This window comes from Notechis scutatus, chromosome Z (assembly GCF_049901735.1).
Source record: "Notechis scutatus isolate UNSWTSFEM ecotype Mainland chromosome Z, rNotScu1.2, whole genome shotgun sequence".
Classification (NCBI taxonomy): Eukaryota; Metazoa; Chordata; class Lepidosauria; order Squamata; family Elapidae; genus Notechis; species Notechis scutatus.
Window position 1 is genome coordinate 90184808 of NC_142025.1, and position 14603 is coordinate 90199410.

At 36.6% G+C, this 14603-nt stretch overlaps 2 protein-coding genes and 1 long non-coding RNA gene across 4 annotated transcripts in view; 2 read left to right on the top strand and 1 right to left on the bottom strand.

Moving 5' to 3' along the window:
- Nucleotides 1-14603, top strand: part of LOC148128979 (uncharacterized) — a 60599-nt gene that overhangs the window by 36509 nt on the left and 9487 nt on the right. The gene's annotated exons all lie outside the window — the stretch shown is intronic.
- LOC148128982 (uncharacterized) lies at nucleotides 1619-5502 on the bottom strand. Its single transcript, XR_015746039.1, has 2 exons — nucleotides 5387-5502; nucleotides 1619-2032 (listed from the first exon to the last, which is right to left on the bottom strand). It is a non-coding gene; the product is annotated as an uncharacterized LOC148128982 (long non-coding RNA).
- Nucleotides 4453-14603, top strand: part of LOC148128983 (kelch-like protein 11) — a 48151-nt gene continuing 38000 nt past the window's right edge. The window contains exons 1-2 of one of the 2 annotated variants that reach the window (XR_015746035.1): nucleotides 4453-5042; nucleotides 7026-8870. Coding sequence is in view for 1 of the 2 variants with exons in the window: in XM_087947746.1 (XP_087803872.1) it covers nucleotides 4531-5042; nucleotides 7026-8601 (2088 nt within the window). In the remaining variant the exon portion in view is untranslated. Of the gene's footprint in view, nucleotides 5043-7025; nucleotides 9273-14603 lie in introns of those variants that run through there. The other variant, XM_087947746.1, reaches the window with a different exon arrangement.

Genomic DNA, 14603 nt, shown 5'->3' on the forward strand with positions numbered 1-14603 from the left:
ATGGCAATATCTAAGGTAGTCTCAGGAAAAATGAAGACCTGATGCATGAGGTCACCAAATGGTCTATAAGCAGAATCCTCAAATGTAGAATTTGCCTCTTCTTCATCTATACATATTTTCTAAAAAAGATGATCAAACACTTCATCTAGGTCTGCTATTCTCATCTCTCTTGCTTTTTCTTCCCTTTTAACAAGTTGGATTTATGGCTAGGAGCACAAAAATGAAACATGAAGATGAAATCAGTATGGGAAAGTTCTGTATTGGGCAATACTATTATTGATGGTATTTGATTGGTAACTTACTATGTCTTACATTTTAGAAGCACTTTATTTAAAAATTGAAAGACTGACTAATGCTGTTTTCCAGTTTAGCAGGAAACCTAATTCATGTCTGAGATACTGGGGTAAGTGTTGCAATTGCATGGATGTGTAGGTTTTCCTAATTTATCTTTGCCATCCTAATCCTACTGTTTATTATTTAGCTATAAGTAGGTGAGGGCATGGTAAACCTGTGGGCTGCAGTAATTATCCTGATATCAAACTAACATGCCCTTGTTCCACAGAGTCACAAACATTAACTGTCGTTATGTTGCTTACCTGCCTGAAAGATATTTTATTGTTACTAGCCCCTTTTTATGGTGGAATAGCTGCTTTAGAAAGCAATTTATCTTCTGGAAATCTTTTGACATTCCAAAGGTGCAGGGGTCTAAACCCTTCTCAAAACTATTATCTGAAGTATTAATTAAGAAGTATCCTTCTTAAGAACATTATCTAGCTCCAAGCCTGGACACATTTGTGTGGAAAATTGTAAATTTTTAAATTTGAGATTACAGCTTTTCAGTCTGATATTTTTCTTAGATATCTCAATATTTGTTTTAAACATAATTAAAACGGATTAAGTTTACAGTATGTCCCTATTAAACAATTTGAAAACTTTGTAGTACGTATAATTGGCATTCATTGCAAATCTTTGCCAAATCGCCACAAATAAGTTAATATATTAATTATACTAATTAAAATGCTTGTTTAAAATACTTATTTCGTTTGGGTAAACTTTGTATTTTAAAATCATAAGTCACTTTGTATGTTGCTTGTGAATGAAGTCACAGCTATTCACATGCCATTCTCGGGATTTCAGTTTGCATGTCAAGCTAAGAGCACTACAGCAAGCAATCGCATCGTATAATATGCAGGGTGAAATGTCAAAGTTTCTTAATGTAGTGTTTGGATATTATGCTATTAACTTGCTCCCCTGGTCTGAATACACAACAGTGGCCTCTGTGTAAAAATAACTTATCTTTACCTAGCCATGACAACCTTGACAAAACTTTCTTGTGGCAAAGGGAAATCCTCCAACAGATTATTAAAATATTTCCATTTGGAATTATTAACAGATCTAGATTGTTCCTTGGCATATTTGAGAGTTTCAGTTATTCATTTAACTGAATAAGGGACTTCTGCCTGAGTGAAAATAATTAGAAATACATTTTGTTATTTCCTGCAACCAAAAGAAATTGCAGTGGAAATGTTAAGAGACACAGAGTGTTCAAAGCTACGTAGGAATTTAGGAGACAATAATCTTTTATAAGTTATTAATTTTCTACTGACAGAATATATGGTTCCACAGCATGCCTTTATTTTATGATCCTACTGGATTATAATATATCTTTTTATAATAAACAGACATTATTACTGCATAATACGATATGAAGATGATATTCATTGGCACATATTCTTCATATACAGTGTTGGATCTCCTGCTTTGTGTTCAAAGCACCTTTAACAACAAAGGTAATTAGATATATCAGTACAATGTTATTAAGGTACAGGTAGTCTTCTACTTACAACTATTTGACTAGCAACCGTTCAAAGTTATAACAGCATTGGAAAAAACATGACTTACACCTAGTTATGCACACTTAGAACACTCATGGCATCCCCATGTTACTTGATGAATATTCAGGTGTTTAGTAATTGGCATGGAGGTTTCCAGGGTCATGTAATTGCCATTTATATTCTTCCCGGCCAGCTTCCTATAAGCAAATAGGGGACGTCAGATTTTCTTAACTGCATGATTCATTTAACTGCAATGATTCACTTAAGAACTGTGGCAAAGGAGGTCATAAAATTGAATCCAACTCACTTAACCGTTTTGCTTAATAATGGAAAGTCTGGTCCCAATTGTGATTGTATATCAAGGACTACCTATATTCTGTACAGTTTTGTCACAGATGATATATTGGTTGTTTTCATAACCTCTACAACAAAAAACATGGTATCCAAAATATTTTAAGTTAGTCACCATTTAATCAAGTGACAAGTAATTTACAATAGTTTTCCCAAACAGTGACATTGTTATAAGCGCCTTTCATCTTGAACTCACATTGCACAAACGACATTTGATATTGGAAGAATAGGAGAATTGTGTAGAGGTGTAGTTTTCCCCATTTGAAAGAAACTGGTAGTATTGGCTGTTCTGTAGAGTGTTTTGGAAAAATATGGAAACAGCAAATTTTAAGACTAGCTTTCTCTCCCATCAATAGCTTTGTAATTCTAGCAGAGGGTGATACATTTACAAAGGTTGTAAATACGTTAATACCGTAATACAAATTGATGCTCAGTTGATATGCCAAGCTAAGACTTGTGGATCTCTTAAGTTACTATTAGATTGGCATGTCAGGTAGCCAAGCTATCTCATTAGTTGCAGGTTTCAGTTGCCAGCTTCTTGCTTCCTCTGAATCTGATTAGAATGGTAAAAAATATAAAACTTTATAAAATATGAAACTCTTTCTCCAGTGAACACTAGGGAACCATAAAATAACTTTGTTTCATTTTTCTGTTGTGATCCCAATTTGCCTTGGGTCTGTTTCTTAATAAATAGGTCAGCTCTCAGAGTGCAATGTAAACTTCACACCCGTTCAATAGAATTCTCTAGATGCTATGCTGAAACCTAAACTTTATTTTTTTAAATGCAATTCTTTGTTGTATTACAATTGTGTAACACTAAATACTAATTCAATAAACATTTTATTTCTCTATGTCTTTGTTCATGTTGTTATTTGTGATTGCAGCAAGATAGAAAATGAATGAATCCTTTAATTCAGGATTCTTTAATTCATATTCCTGCACTCCTGATCTAAAATGGCCCCTTCCAGTTAATGGTTCCGATCAAAAAAGGACCGAAGTAAATAAACAAATCAAAATGCCTTCTTATGGTACAACAGCTTTGGCACTGGGATGGGGAATAAATTCCTGATGTGAGATTGTGGCTAAGAAAAACCACCAGGATTCAAAGTTGATCCAAGGAAAAAGGTTTTATTGTAACATTTCTGCAGAAACGGGTTCCTGCCCTGGCAGGTGGGAGGAACAAAAGGCAAAGCTTAAAGGCTCTACTCTTATACCCAAAACTACCCCCTACTACTCCCCCCTCCCAGTATACAAATGGCTTGATTTACAATCTATCTTTCAGGATACAAGTTACATTTTATTATCTTTCATGGTACCTAGCTGTAACAGATACTTCCTTATCCGGTATCTAGCATTTCAAAGGCATTCCAAAATGTGTGATATCTCCCAGCGTTTCAAAGACATTCCAAGATCAGTTCTAATCAGTGCTTGATACCACATTTCCTTACTTCAAAAGGAAAACCTCCCTTTTTCATCTTGAGCTTTGAGTCATAAAATGAATACACTTCCCACACTGAGAATATTTAGAATAGGATTTGAAAAACATCAACTTTATATATCTCCATGAGCAAAATATCTGCCATTCAATAATAATGTTGCCAAGGTACAACATGGGGAAATAGCTTGACCTTTTGATCTTGGAATTTCTTATGTGATTTGATTTGCAAGTTTAATTATGGTGGATGAGATAGGACAATGGGCAAACTATAATAGTAACTATATTATTTAAGTTGTTTGGAATAATATGGTTTGTTTGGTTTGGTTTACACAGAAAATCTAGCCTTAAGCATAATAACTAGCTACACTCTATAAATGGGAAGGATAAACTGTTTACTGGTTTCACCTAAGTGGCATACCAGGATTGAATTCCAAGAAATGGTGGCAGCATTAGAATCTCTATAATTATATTAAACTTAAATTGAAATTTAGTCTGATTTTAATTAGTTAATAAAATTATACCCATTCTCTTTTAAAATATTTTTACTGGCTTTAAAGTTGACTTGGTTTTCAGGAAGACCATGTGATTTTTAGTCTATGGTTTTCTGCAAAGATTGATTTGTCAGAGGTTGCTAACTCCCTCTTTCTATTACGGCTAATTAAGAATAAACCTGCAAATATTAATTCAAGAAATAATAGGTGAAGTGACCCTAAATAAAGAGAAAGCAGTTTTTCCAAACAAGATTAACTTGTGCGAATTTTATCTCTATCATTCTTTTATCTATCGTCGCAAGCGGCTACTTTTTTTATTTCCGGAAGTATAATATATTCATATCTCTATGATCCTGTAAGTGACGTAATTAGATTTAGCTACGGGAAAAGTGTTCGAAACGATTGAGAAGCCAAGATGGCGGCAGCTGGAGGTGGCGGCGATTTGGACGCAGGAGGCTACGGCGACGCAGATGTCGACCTCCCGGGCCTGGAGGGGGAGGCGGGGCCAGAGTCAGAGCCTGACTCGGAGGTGTTTTCGTGCGTGGCCCACTGCTCCGACCTCGCCTGCCGCCAGAACGAACAGCGGCGGTTAGGCCTCTTCTGTGACGTCACGTTAGCCTTCAGTGGCGGCAGCAATGAGGAGGAGGAGGAGGAGAGGGGAGGGGGCGGGGCCTTCCGCGGCTCCGAACCCCCGCCGCGAGAGTTCCGGGCTCACCGCTCCGTCCTGGCAGCAGCCACCGAATACTTCGCTCCTCTCCTCCTGGGCGACTTTGCGGAGTCCCGCTCGGGGCGGGTAGAGTTACGGAAATGGAGTTCGGGAGCGGGACCAGACCCGGAGACGATCGAGGCGGTCATCAGCTTCATGTACACGGGGAGCATTCGCGTCAGTCCTGGCAACGTGCACGAGGTTCTGGAGTTGGCCGACAGGTGAGGCGGGAAGGAGGAACGAAGTGTCAGGTGATAAATCAGGCGCCGACCGACAGAAATGTTTGTCCGAGTTCTGATGGGAGAAGGTATCTTCACCCGAGGGCCTTCTTCGTGAAGGCAACCAGGGATGGTCGGTCAGTCAGTCATTCTCTCCTTCCCTGGACCTGTGAAAATTGATCTTGGGTTCCAGTGTAGACCAGTGATGGCTTTAGTTGGAGTAGACTACTTTTCCAGAAAGACTAGCCTAGCGTCTGGCTTGCTATAATAAGGCACATCAAGACGCTACTAGAATTGAACAAAGTAAAGAAATAACACCGAATGGCAGCATTAAACATGGCCCTTACCAAGGTGAAAATTATTATGGCAACATTTCTTCTCAGTGCAGTTTCTGAATTACTTGAGTTATAGCATGAAGGGGGACTGCTGGACAGTTGAAGAGAACTTCAGCTCTGGCACCTTTTGAAAAAGACACCATTTTTGAATGTCAGCTTAGTGGAAAGCAAAAAATGCAAGTTATTAGCTCGCCAACAATTCTCAAACCAAGAATTAAATATAAACTATTGAAGATGCAATTGGATTTGCCAGATATGAAATTGTATTTCAGCGCTTGTTGTCTGGTCTGGCAAAACCGGAACAAGAGACTAACTGATTTAGAATTAAAAGTTCAAATGGCCTGGTTATTTATGGTATGACAAAGTTGAAGTAAATGTTGATTTCAACAATCATTTTGTTAGAAGTTCAATAGTAAGAGTTTGAAATAAATACAAAACATTCATTTTTTATGAAGTTGCCACTTTGGGTATCCTCCCCAAGTAGCCTTTTTCAAAAAAGAAATTGTGGTGGAGCCGGACTGGTGAACTTATGGGAAAATAACATCTTTTAAATTCGGTGACTCCACCCTCAAATCCAAAGAAGAGTTAGAATCAGAAGGTTGTGTCTGCCATTCATTTACATATTTACAACTGAAAGAAAGATTTAAATTAGGCAAAAAGAGTTATGGGTTTGACTTTGTTAAAAATGAATTGGAAATCTTACTGCACGGTAGTGATAAACATGTTCATAGATTTATAAAACATTATTAAAATTGAAATTGGAAAGTGAACATGTAAAGGCATTGTATGATTCAGTAGGGAAGAACATTGGCTATAATGTGATGCTTGAACAATGGAAGAATATGTGGACAAAGGGTTTAAAATTCACATTAAACTACAATTTAAAATAAAGATGATGTATCGCTTGTGTTTAACACCAGACAATTTATCAAGAATGTATAAAGATATTTCAAATGAATGTTGGAAATGTAAATAAGAGACTGTGTACCATTTATGATGAACATGTGATAAAGCAAAGAAATATTGGAGTAGCATTCATATTCTAATACAGAAAATTCTTAAAGTGAATATAAAGATAAAACCAAAACTTTTTTTGGGGGGGAGGGGGGCTTAATGGGAAAAGACTTGGGAAAAAATTGGAACTTCGATGTTGTGTATGTCGACAGCAGCAAGATTATGCACAAAAATGGAAGGTTATTTCGATTCCCACCATGGATGCATGGCTGTAAGGTGAGCAGAGATGTCTAAATTGACAGTTTTGATCAAACAAAATAATGTAAAGAGTTTTGATTCTACTTGGAAACTACTTCTGGACTTTGTGCTTGAGGTGGAAAAAAATTAAACTTTGATCTTGCGTTTTACTGATTGATTAGTTGTTATAAAAATGGCTAGTTTATACTATTATGTAAAAGTACAAAGTGGACGTTCAGTGTTAATGCCTTATTCCACTGCAACGGAGGGAGTCAGTAATCAATGCCTTCTTCCCCCCTCCATCTTCCTTTTCCCTCCCTTTTGTTTCGTATTGCTTGCTTTGTATTTTTCTATTTTAGATTATAAGCTAATACAAATATATTGGATCGCAAAAAAACAAAACAAAAAACAAACTAATCATTCTCAGGTGACATTTCTAAATTCCCTTTTTGTTTTGCAGGTTCCTACTAATACGTCTAAAAGAGGTTTGTGGGGAATTCCTCAAGAAAAAACTGAGTCTCTCCAACTCTGTAGCCATTCACAGCTTAGCTCATATGTACTCTTTGAACCAGCTGGCTTTAAAAGCTGCCGAGATGATCAGGAGGAACTTCTACAAAGTCATTGAAGATGACGAATTCTATACTTTGCCATTTCATCTTATTAGGGACTGGCTTTCAGATTCAGAAATCACAGTGGATTCAGAAGAGATTCTCTTTGAGATGCTTTTAAAGTGGGTCCAGGGAAATCCTGAAGAAAGAGAAAAGTATTTTGCAGAGCTCTTTAAGCTTCTCCGACTATCACAAATTAAGCCAACCTATTTGATTCGGCATGTTAAATCTGAAAAAATGGTGTCAAACAACGAAGCATGCCTCAAACTTGTGTTGGAAGCAGTGGAAAGCTATGCTCTCAAGGGTGAGAATTTTCAGTTGGATACACAAGTTAATTCCATTATCTCATCTCAGCCTCGCTTTGGCCAAAACATGGATGTTATCATGGTCATTGGTGGTGTGTCTGAGGGAGGCGATTACTTGAGTGAGTGTGTGGGGTACTTTATTGATGAAGATAGATGGGTGAATTTACCGTGTACACACAATCATCTTGATGGGCATGCTGTGGTAGTAACCGAATCTTATCTTTACGTGGCAGGTTCCATGGAGCCTGGCTTTGCCAAGACCATGGAAAGGTATAACCCAGGTAGAAACGTTTGGGAGCAGGTTTCCAATCTGATAACCAGGAAACATTATTTTGGACTTACTGAGGTAAAGGGAAACCTGTATAGCATTGGTGGGCGGGGTTATTTCATTCCTGGTTTTACAGAAGTGGCTGTCTACAACCCTGATCAAGATAAGTGGCACAACTTGGAGTCTGCCCCAAAGATACTTCGGGATGTTAAAGTGATTACAATAGACAACAGATTTGTTTACATGGCAGCTCGCACACCAGATGACGGAGATAATGAAGATGGCTTAAGGTCTGTCGTTATTCGCTATGATGCAGACACACGACAGTGGCAAGATTGTGAGTCTCTGCCACTCCTTGATAACTATTGCTGCTTCCAAATGGTTGTGGAGAACACCAACTTTTACCACACCGCTTCGTGTTGTCCTAGGAGCTATCCTATAGATCATGAAGAGGCCAAGAGAAAAATCTCTAATCCAATATCTGATGACATTCTGGAAAGCTTACCACCAGAGGTTCTTAGCATTGAAGGGGCGGCTATTTGCTATTACAAAGATGATATCTTCATCATAGGTGGATGGAAGAGCAGTGATGATACTGACAAACGGTACAGAAAAGAGGCCTACCGCTACTGTGCTGAGAAGAAGCGTTGGCTGTTACTTCCTCCTATGCCTCAGCCTCGCTGCCGTGCTACAGCCTGTCATGTGAGAATCCCCTTTCGGTCCTTACATGGTAACCAGAAATATCCAATGCCGCAAAATCTAATGTGGCAGAAGGACCGGATGCGGCAGATGCAAGAGATACACCGACATTCCTTAAGTTTACGGAGAATGCCTCGGTCTCAGATAGAATGCTAGCTTGAATAAATGATATCAGAAATACCTGTCGGTAATTGTCATGCCTGGCATGAACTAATAATCACCAAACTGCTTAAGCATTGGAGACAAAGCTTTCTTGGTGTTAAGTGTTTGATCTGGATTACAAGCATCACATGGAAAATTGGTGTATAAATATGAAGGTAGGCAGATGTAGAAAATTCTTAAGAATCTATTGGTTTCTTCCCAGATGTGATCCAGATTTAGAATCCAACAAAAGAATTGTTCTTGCATTTTGTGAATGTGTTTAGGTTGTATAAAATTATATAAAAATTCAGCACAACCCTGTTTTTCCTTAAATTTTGTATTGGCCTTGCTTTTTGTGTATTGGGCCATCTCATCTCACTTTAAATGTTATACAGGTCATGTGAAGTATTTATTTGTTTTATAATACTGATGTATATGTAAATAACCATTTGAAGGTTTTCTTAAGACATTTTCATCTGCTTTTGCAGAGATATTTCTCTTTTTAATCTGCTGTGAAACTGCTTATTTCTGTCAGTTGTGGAGATGTGCAGTACTTAAAAACAACAGGAGTAAAGCACACTAAGAATTTCAAAATGTTTCATGATTATAATATTTTATACTTTTATTTATCTACTTGAGGTTGCTAAAAGTGTATCGATAAAAAGAATAAAATTTTATTATTTGGATCATTTGCATTCATATAATGAAAAACTTGTGAGAGGTATCTTTAAGAACCTAATTTTTAGCAATGACCACTCTTCTATTATTATTATTTTTGTAGTACTGGTTTCCCATTCATTTTATTGGTTCAATATTCCAGCCTTATAGAAATGAATGGAAAGACCAAAAGAATACTAATTCATAACTGAAACAATTGGGAATATATTATGGCAGGATTAAAGCTGCAAAATCTCTTGTCAGTGTTTAGGTAATAACTTTAACTACCATCTGATCCATCTTCAACCTTCAACCTTTTTTGTCTTAATGATATACCATTCCTTATGTGGCTAGTTATACAGTTCAGGCAGACAAAATCATGTAAAGCATACAATATTTAACATAAACTTCTTGGTCCAACAGAATATTTAATTTTACACCCATGAATAATTTTGTTCCATTATATGTGTCCGAAGGTGTCCAACACATTACTTGATTCCTGAGGCAGTGTTGTAATGAAATTTGCTTTGGTATCATTATTGTACTCTCTTTCAGAACTGAAAATACGTATTCACAACATTTATCCTGTGACTACAAATGATTGAAATGGCAATCCTGTAATGAAACCGTCTTTGTTTAGATAGAGCAAGATAGAGTGCCTCTTAATCTCCTTTTCACTCTTAGTATCAGAAATGGTAGTGATAGCAATGCTATCTGGAAAAATGTTTCCAGAAAAATCAAACCATGATGCACGTAGTCATCAGATGGTATACAAGCAGAATCCTTAGAAAAGGCTGCTTCTTACATCAACAACTATATCAAATGGCGATTATAAATTATTTACTTCTATTATAGATAATGAGTAAAACAAGCTTTAAATCCATATCCGCGAAGATCAAAATGGTTTCTTTGTCACAAATAAAGAACAATTTAAGAGGTTATCGATGTCCTAGAATATTATGAAGCCCACCCGGAGAAACAATCCGCACTCATGTTTTTAGATGCTGAGAAAGCATTTGACAGCTTAAATTGGCACTTTAATTCAAAAAAATTACAATATGAGTCTTGGCACCAAATCTGAAAACATTATAACAACAATTTACAACACAAAACAGGCTAATATACTAATCAATGGCGAACAAACAGGTCCATTAAATATAGAAAAGGTGTCGACAGGCTGCCCTCTCTCCCCTCTTCTTTAATTTTTGCCCTAGAATCACTCTAGAGACAAAATTCTGAAATTAGGAGTGAGGTCAAATCAGAAGAATATAAACTACAGCGTTTGCTAACGATATGGTTTTCTTTTTGGAGGAACCCATGGAAAAAGGATATAATCTAATAAAAAGAATTAAAAGCGATTAGGCGCAGTGGCAGGATTAAAAATTAATAGAAAAAAGACGAAACTAATGACCAAAAACTTAACAGAAAACCAGAAGGAAGAATTAGAAGCAATGATGGGGATACAGGTAACAAAAAGGGTCAAATATTTAGGAATATGGTTAACACCACAAGGTAAATCACTCAAAGAGAATAATTATGATAAACTACTTCAACAAACAAGAAAGATTTAGAATCCTGGAATAAGCTGCAGCTCTCCTTATTGGGCAGGATTGCCTCGATTAAAATGAACATATTACCAAAATTTCTTTATTTATTCAGACAATTCCAATTAAGTTGCCAAATTTTTTTTTTGAAGAATTAAATAAGATCACACTTAAATTTATTTGGCAGGGGAAAAAACCCAGGATCAATGTAAAGGCCTTACAAGATGCAAAAGTAGAGGGGTCTAGCTCTTCCAAATTGGGAATTATATTATTCGAACAGCTATCCTATTATGGTTAAAAGACTGGGTGAACTTACTTAATAAAGAATTTTAGCATTAAAAAGGGCATGACCTCCAGAGAGGGTGGCATGCCTTCTTATGGGAAGTGGGGAAACCCAAGCAGTCTTACTTTCATAGACACCTCATTAGGGACTCATTATTAATTAATTGGAAAAAAAAATGCAAAAAACACTATCTAAAAATTCCGATCTGGCTATCAACAATGGAGGCAATGGTACACCCCAATAATTTGGACATAACAAAAATGATTAAATATAAAGATTTATTAGATCCATAAAGGAAAATTAAAAACTTCGACAAAATTACAGGAACAGGGATTTAAAATTGATCAGTGGTTATATATAAAAATCCATAGCAGATACAAACAAGATATAAAAGACTTTGGAATTTATAACAAACTGCAGTATTTAGATAAAATTTTACTAGGATCAAACAAAAGAACATATCCAAATTCTATAATACTTACTGAAGTAGAATTAGAACAAGAGATAGTCAAAGGGAACATGATAGCCTGGAGCAGGAATGTCGGAAGAAGTATTACATTATCAGAATGGGAAAAGATTTGGAACAGAAATATTAAGATTACAAAATCGGCAGCATATAAAGCAGCTTACAAAATGTTTTATAGATGGCACTTGCCCCCTTCGAGGTTAGCGAAAATGAACCCAAACACGAGTCCAAAATGCTGGAAATGTAAAAGCATAGAAGGAACCTACTTTCATATGTGGTGGTCTTGCAAAGAATCCCAGAAATATTGGCAAAAATCAGAAAATGGTTGGAGAGATAACCAAAGAACAAATTGAATACAAACCAGAGTTCTTCCTACTAGGGATCTCCGATAAACATTTACCCAAAAAGATGAAATATGTAACAATTCATATCTAACTGCGGCCAGATTAGCGTTATGCCCAGTGTTGGAAATCACCCTATACACCTACAGAACAAATGGTCATCCAGAAAATATGTGACTGTGCAGAAATGGATAAATTAAATATAGCACTTAAAAACAAAAGAGCCTTCAACATTTTACGATAATTGGAACTCTTGGTATAATTGGTTAGTCCAGAGATAAACTGCTTAATGGACAATGGGTAATTTAAGCATAGATATCGATAAGATGTGTGTATTCAAATTAATGTAGGAGAATTGGATCTTGCAGACTGTCAAAAGGATATTGTCTGTTTTTAAATGTATCTTTTTCTTTTCTTTTTCTTTTTTCTCTCTCGCTTTCTTTGTTTCTTTGTTTCTTTTACATCTCCTCTTCTCTTTCCGGTTCGCAAGACCGAGTGTTCTTTTTTTTTCCCCTTTTGTGTATGTAATGTTGATATGTTTTTAATTGTAAATAAATTAATAAAATTTATTTATATAAAAAAAAGAAAAGGCTGCTTCTTCGTCTATAAGTATTTTCTGAGAAAGATCTAAAACTTAATCTAGATCTATTTTTCTAATCATATTTTTTCATCTCTTTTAACTATCCATATTTATCCCTGAGAGCACAAGATGAGACAAGGTGAAATCAATATTGAAGAAATCTTTAGGGCAATATTATTAAATATGGTGCTTGAAAGTAAATGAAGAGAGCTCTTAAAGTCTTCATGCAAAAGAAATCTCCAAACAACATGTGAACAGCTAAAGGTAGTCCTTAACTTACAACCAGTAATTTGACTATCATATGCAGTCACAACGGGCAGAGCTGGTAGAGCACTTCCAGGCATCATAAAACATGCCAGTCTCCCCCCACCCCATCACATGATCACATTATATATGGTTGCCAAATGGCATGTGATCACCATTTGCAACGTTCCAATAAAGAATATTTGTAGCTTAGGGTTGCAATGAGGGGCTCTTGGTGCTCTCTGAATTTAGTTGCTTTCTTGCAAAAGTTTCATCAGCCAAACTAGGTAACATCATCAGTGCTAATGATGGTGATCACTGGCACTGATGATGTTACCCAGTTTGGGTAATGGAATGTCTGCAGAACAACCAAGATCACAGGGCACTAAGGTCCCTTCATTTGCAATATTGGTTGCCAGTTTCCCAGAATGTCAATGGGAAAGCTGGCGGGGAAAGTTGCAGATGGAGGAGATAACTGGATTTCGAGTGTCTCCCTCGACTTTGTAAGGGATTTTCCTTCTTGCGTGCTAGAAGAACTTGGTGAAAATGCTAGCAAAGACCAGTATTCTAAGCATTTAACATTGGTCCTCACTAGTGTTTTCCCCTTGGAGGGGAAGGAAAGCACCCTTTTACCAGCATTTTCCCTACCAAATGCTAGTTGTTCTGAAAGGCTCAGAATACTGGCCACCTACTTTCGGAATCTTTCAAAGTATGTATTTGCTAGCATTTTCACCTCTGGAGGAAATCCTGGGCGCACAATGCACTGAAGGAAGAACCCTGAAATTGGGAAAACACTGGTGACCACCATCTTCCTTGGTAGTGTGGGAGGCAGGCCCAAGCCTTCCAAGTGGTTGGAGGTCTGGGCCATCTCTCTGGCACCCCACCTAACAGTCCCTTGACTGTAACTGGGGGAGGAGGAATTGTGTTCACTGAGTGAGGTAATGATATAGCTTGTTTAATGATCACTTAATAAATTAGATTCTGGGCCCAACCCTGGTCAGAAAAGGACTGCTTGTTTAAGTGACTGGCATTCACAACAACATCCTTGTTATAACATTAATATTAACATTATAGCATTAAAATAAAACAGTTAAAACAGACTAGACAGTTTTGGAAGCAAAGCTAAGAAATGCAGTGAAGGTCAAATATATACCTAGTACGAAATTTTCAAATATTTAATTTCAGGTAGTAGGGATGTACCTATTCTACAAGTTCAATCTATTTAAGATTAAAGGGAATGCCGAGCGATCTAAGAAAAACTAGTTTTCTACAATTCCAACTACAATTCCAATTAAACCATTTTAAATTTTCCACACGTGTCCATGCTTAGAGCTGGATAATATTCTTCTATATTTCTTAATAAGTACCTCTTAATTGTTTTGTGAAAAGGCCTTTATAACCCTGCAACTTTGGAATGTCAAAAGGTTTCCAGTAAATAAAGCCTTTCTTCACCATAAAAAAAAGTGGCTGATGGAAATGCGGTATCTTTAAGGCAGACAAGTAACATAATTGGCGGTTAATGTCTCTTATTTTATCAGACACTTATTTTAATATCAGGATACTTACATCACAGGTTTAACCCCATCCTAGCCCCCAGTACAGTTCTATAATAAAAATAGTTTCAGGAAGGCAATAAAGTGTTAGGAAAACTGGACATCCATGCACTTGCAGGATTTTTTCCTAGTATCTCAGACATGAATTAGGCTTATTTCTGAATCTGTCAGTATTGATTAATCTGTAACATTTTTTTAAATTGAAAAAAAAAACTATTTAGTATATATTCTCAGAAAAGCCTACTTGCAGAAGCCACCTATTAACAGCTAAAGAAAATACAAGTAAGTGGAGTGCTTTAAGCTTTCTGAATATACCTGCTGTATAGAAACAGCAGCCCCCAAGGCTGGCG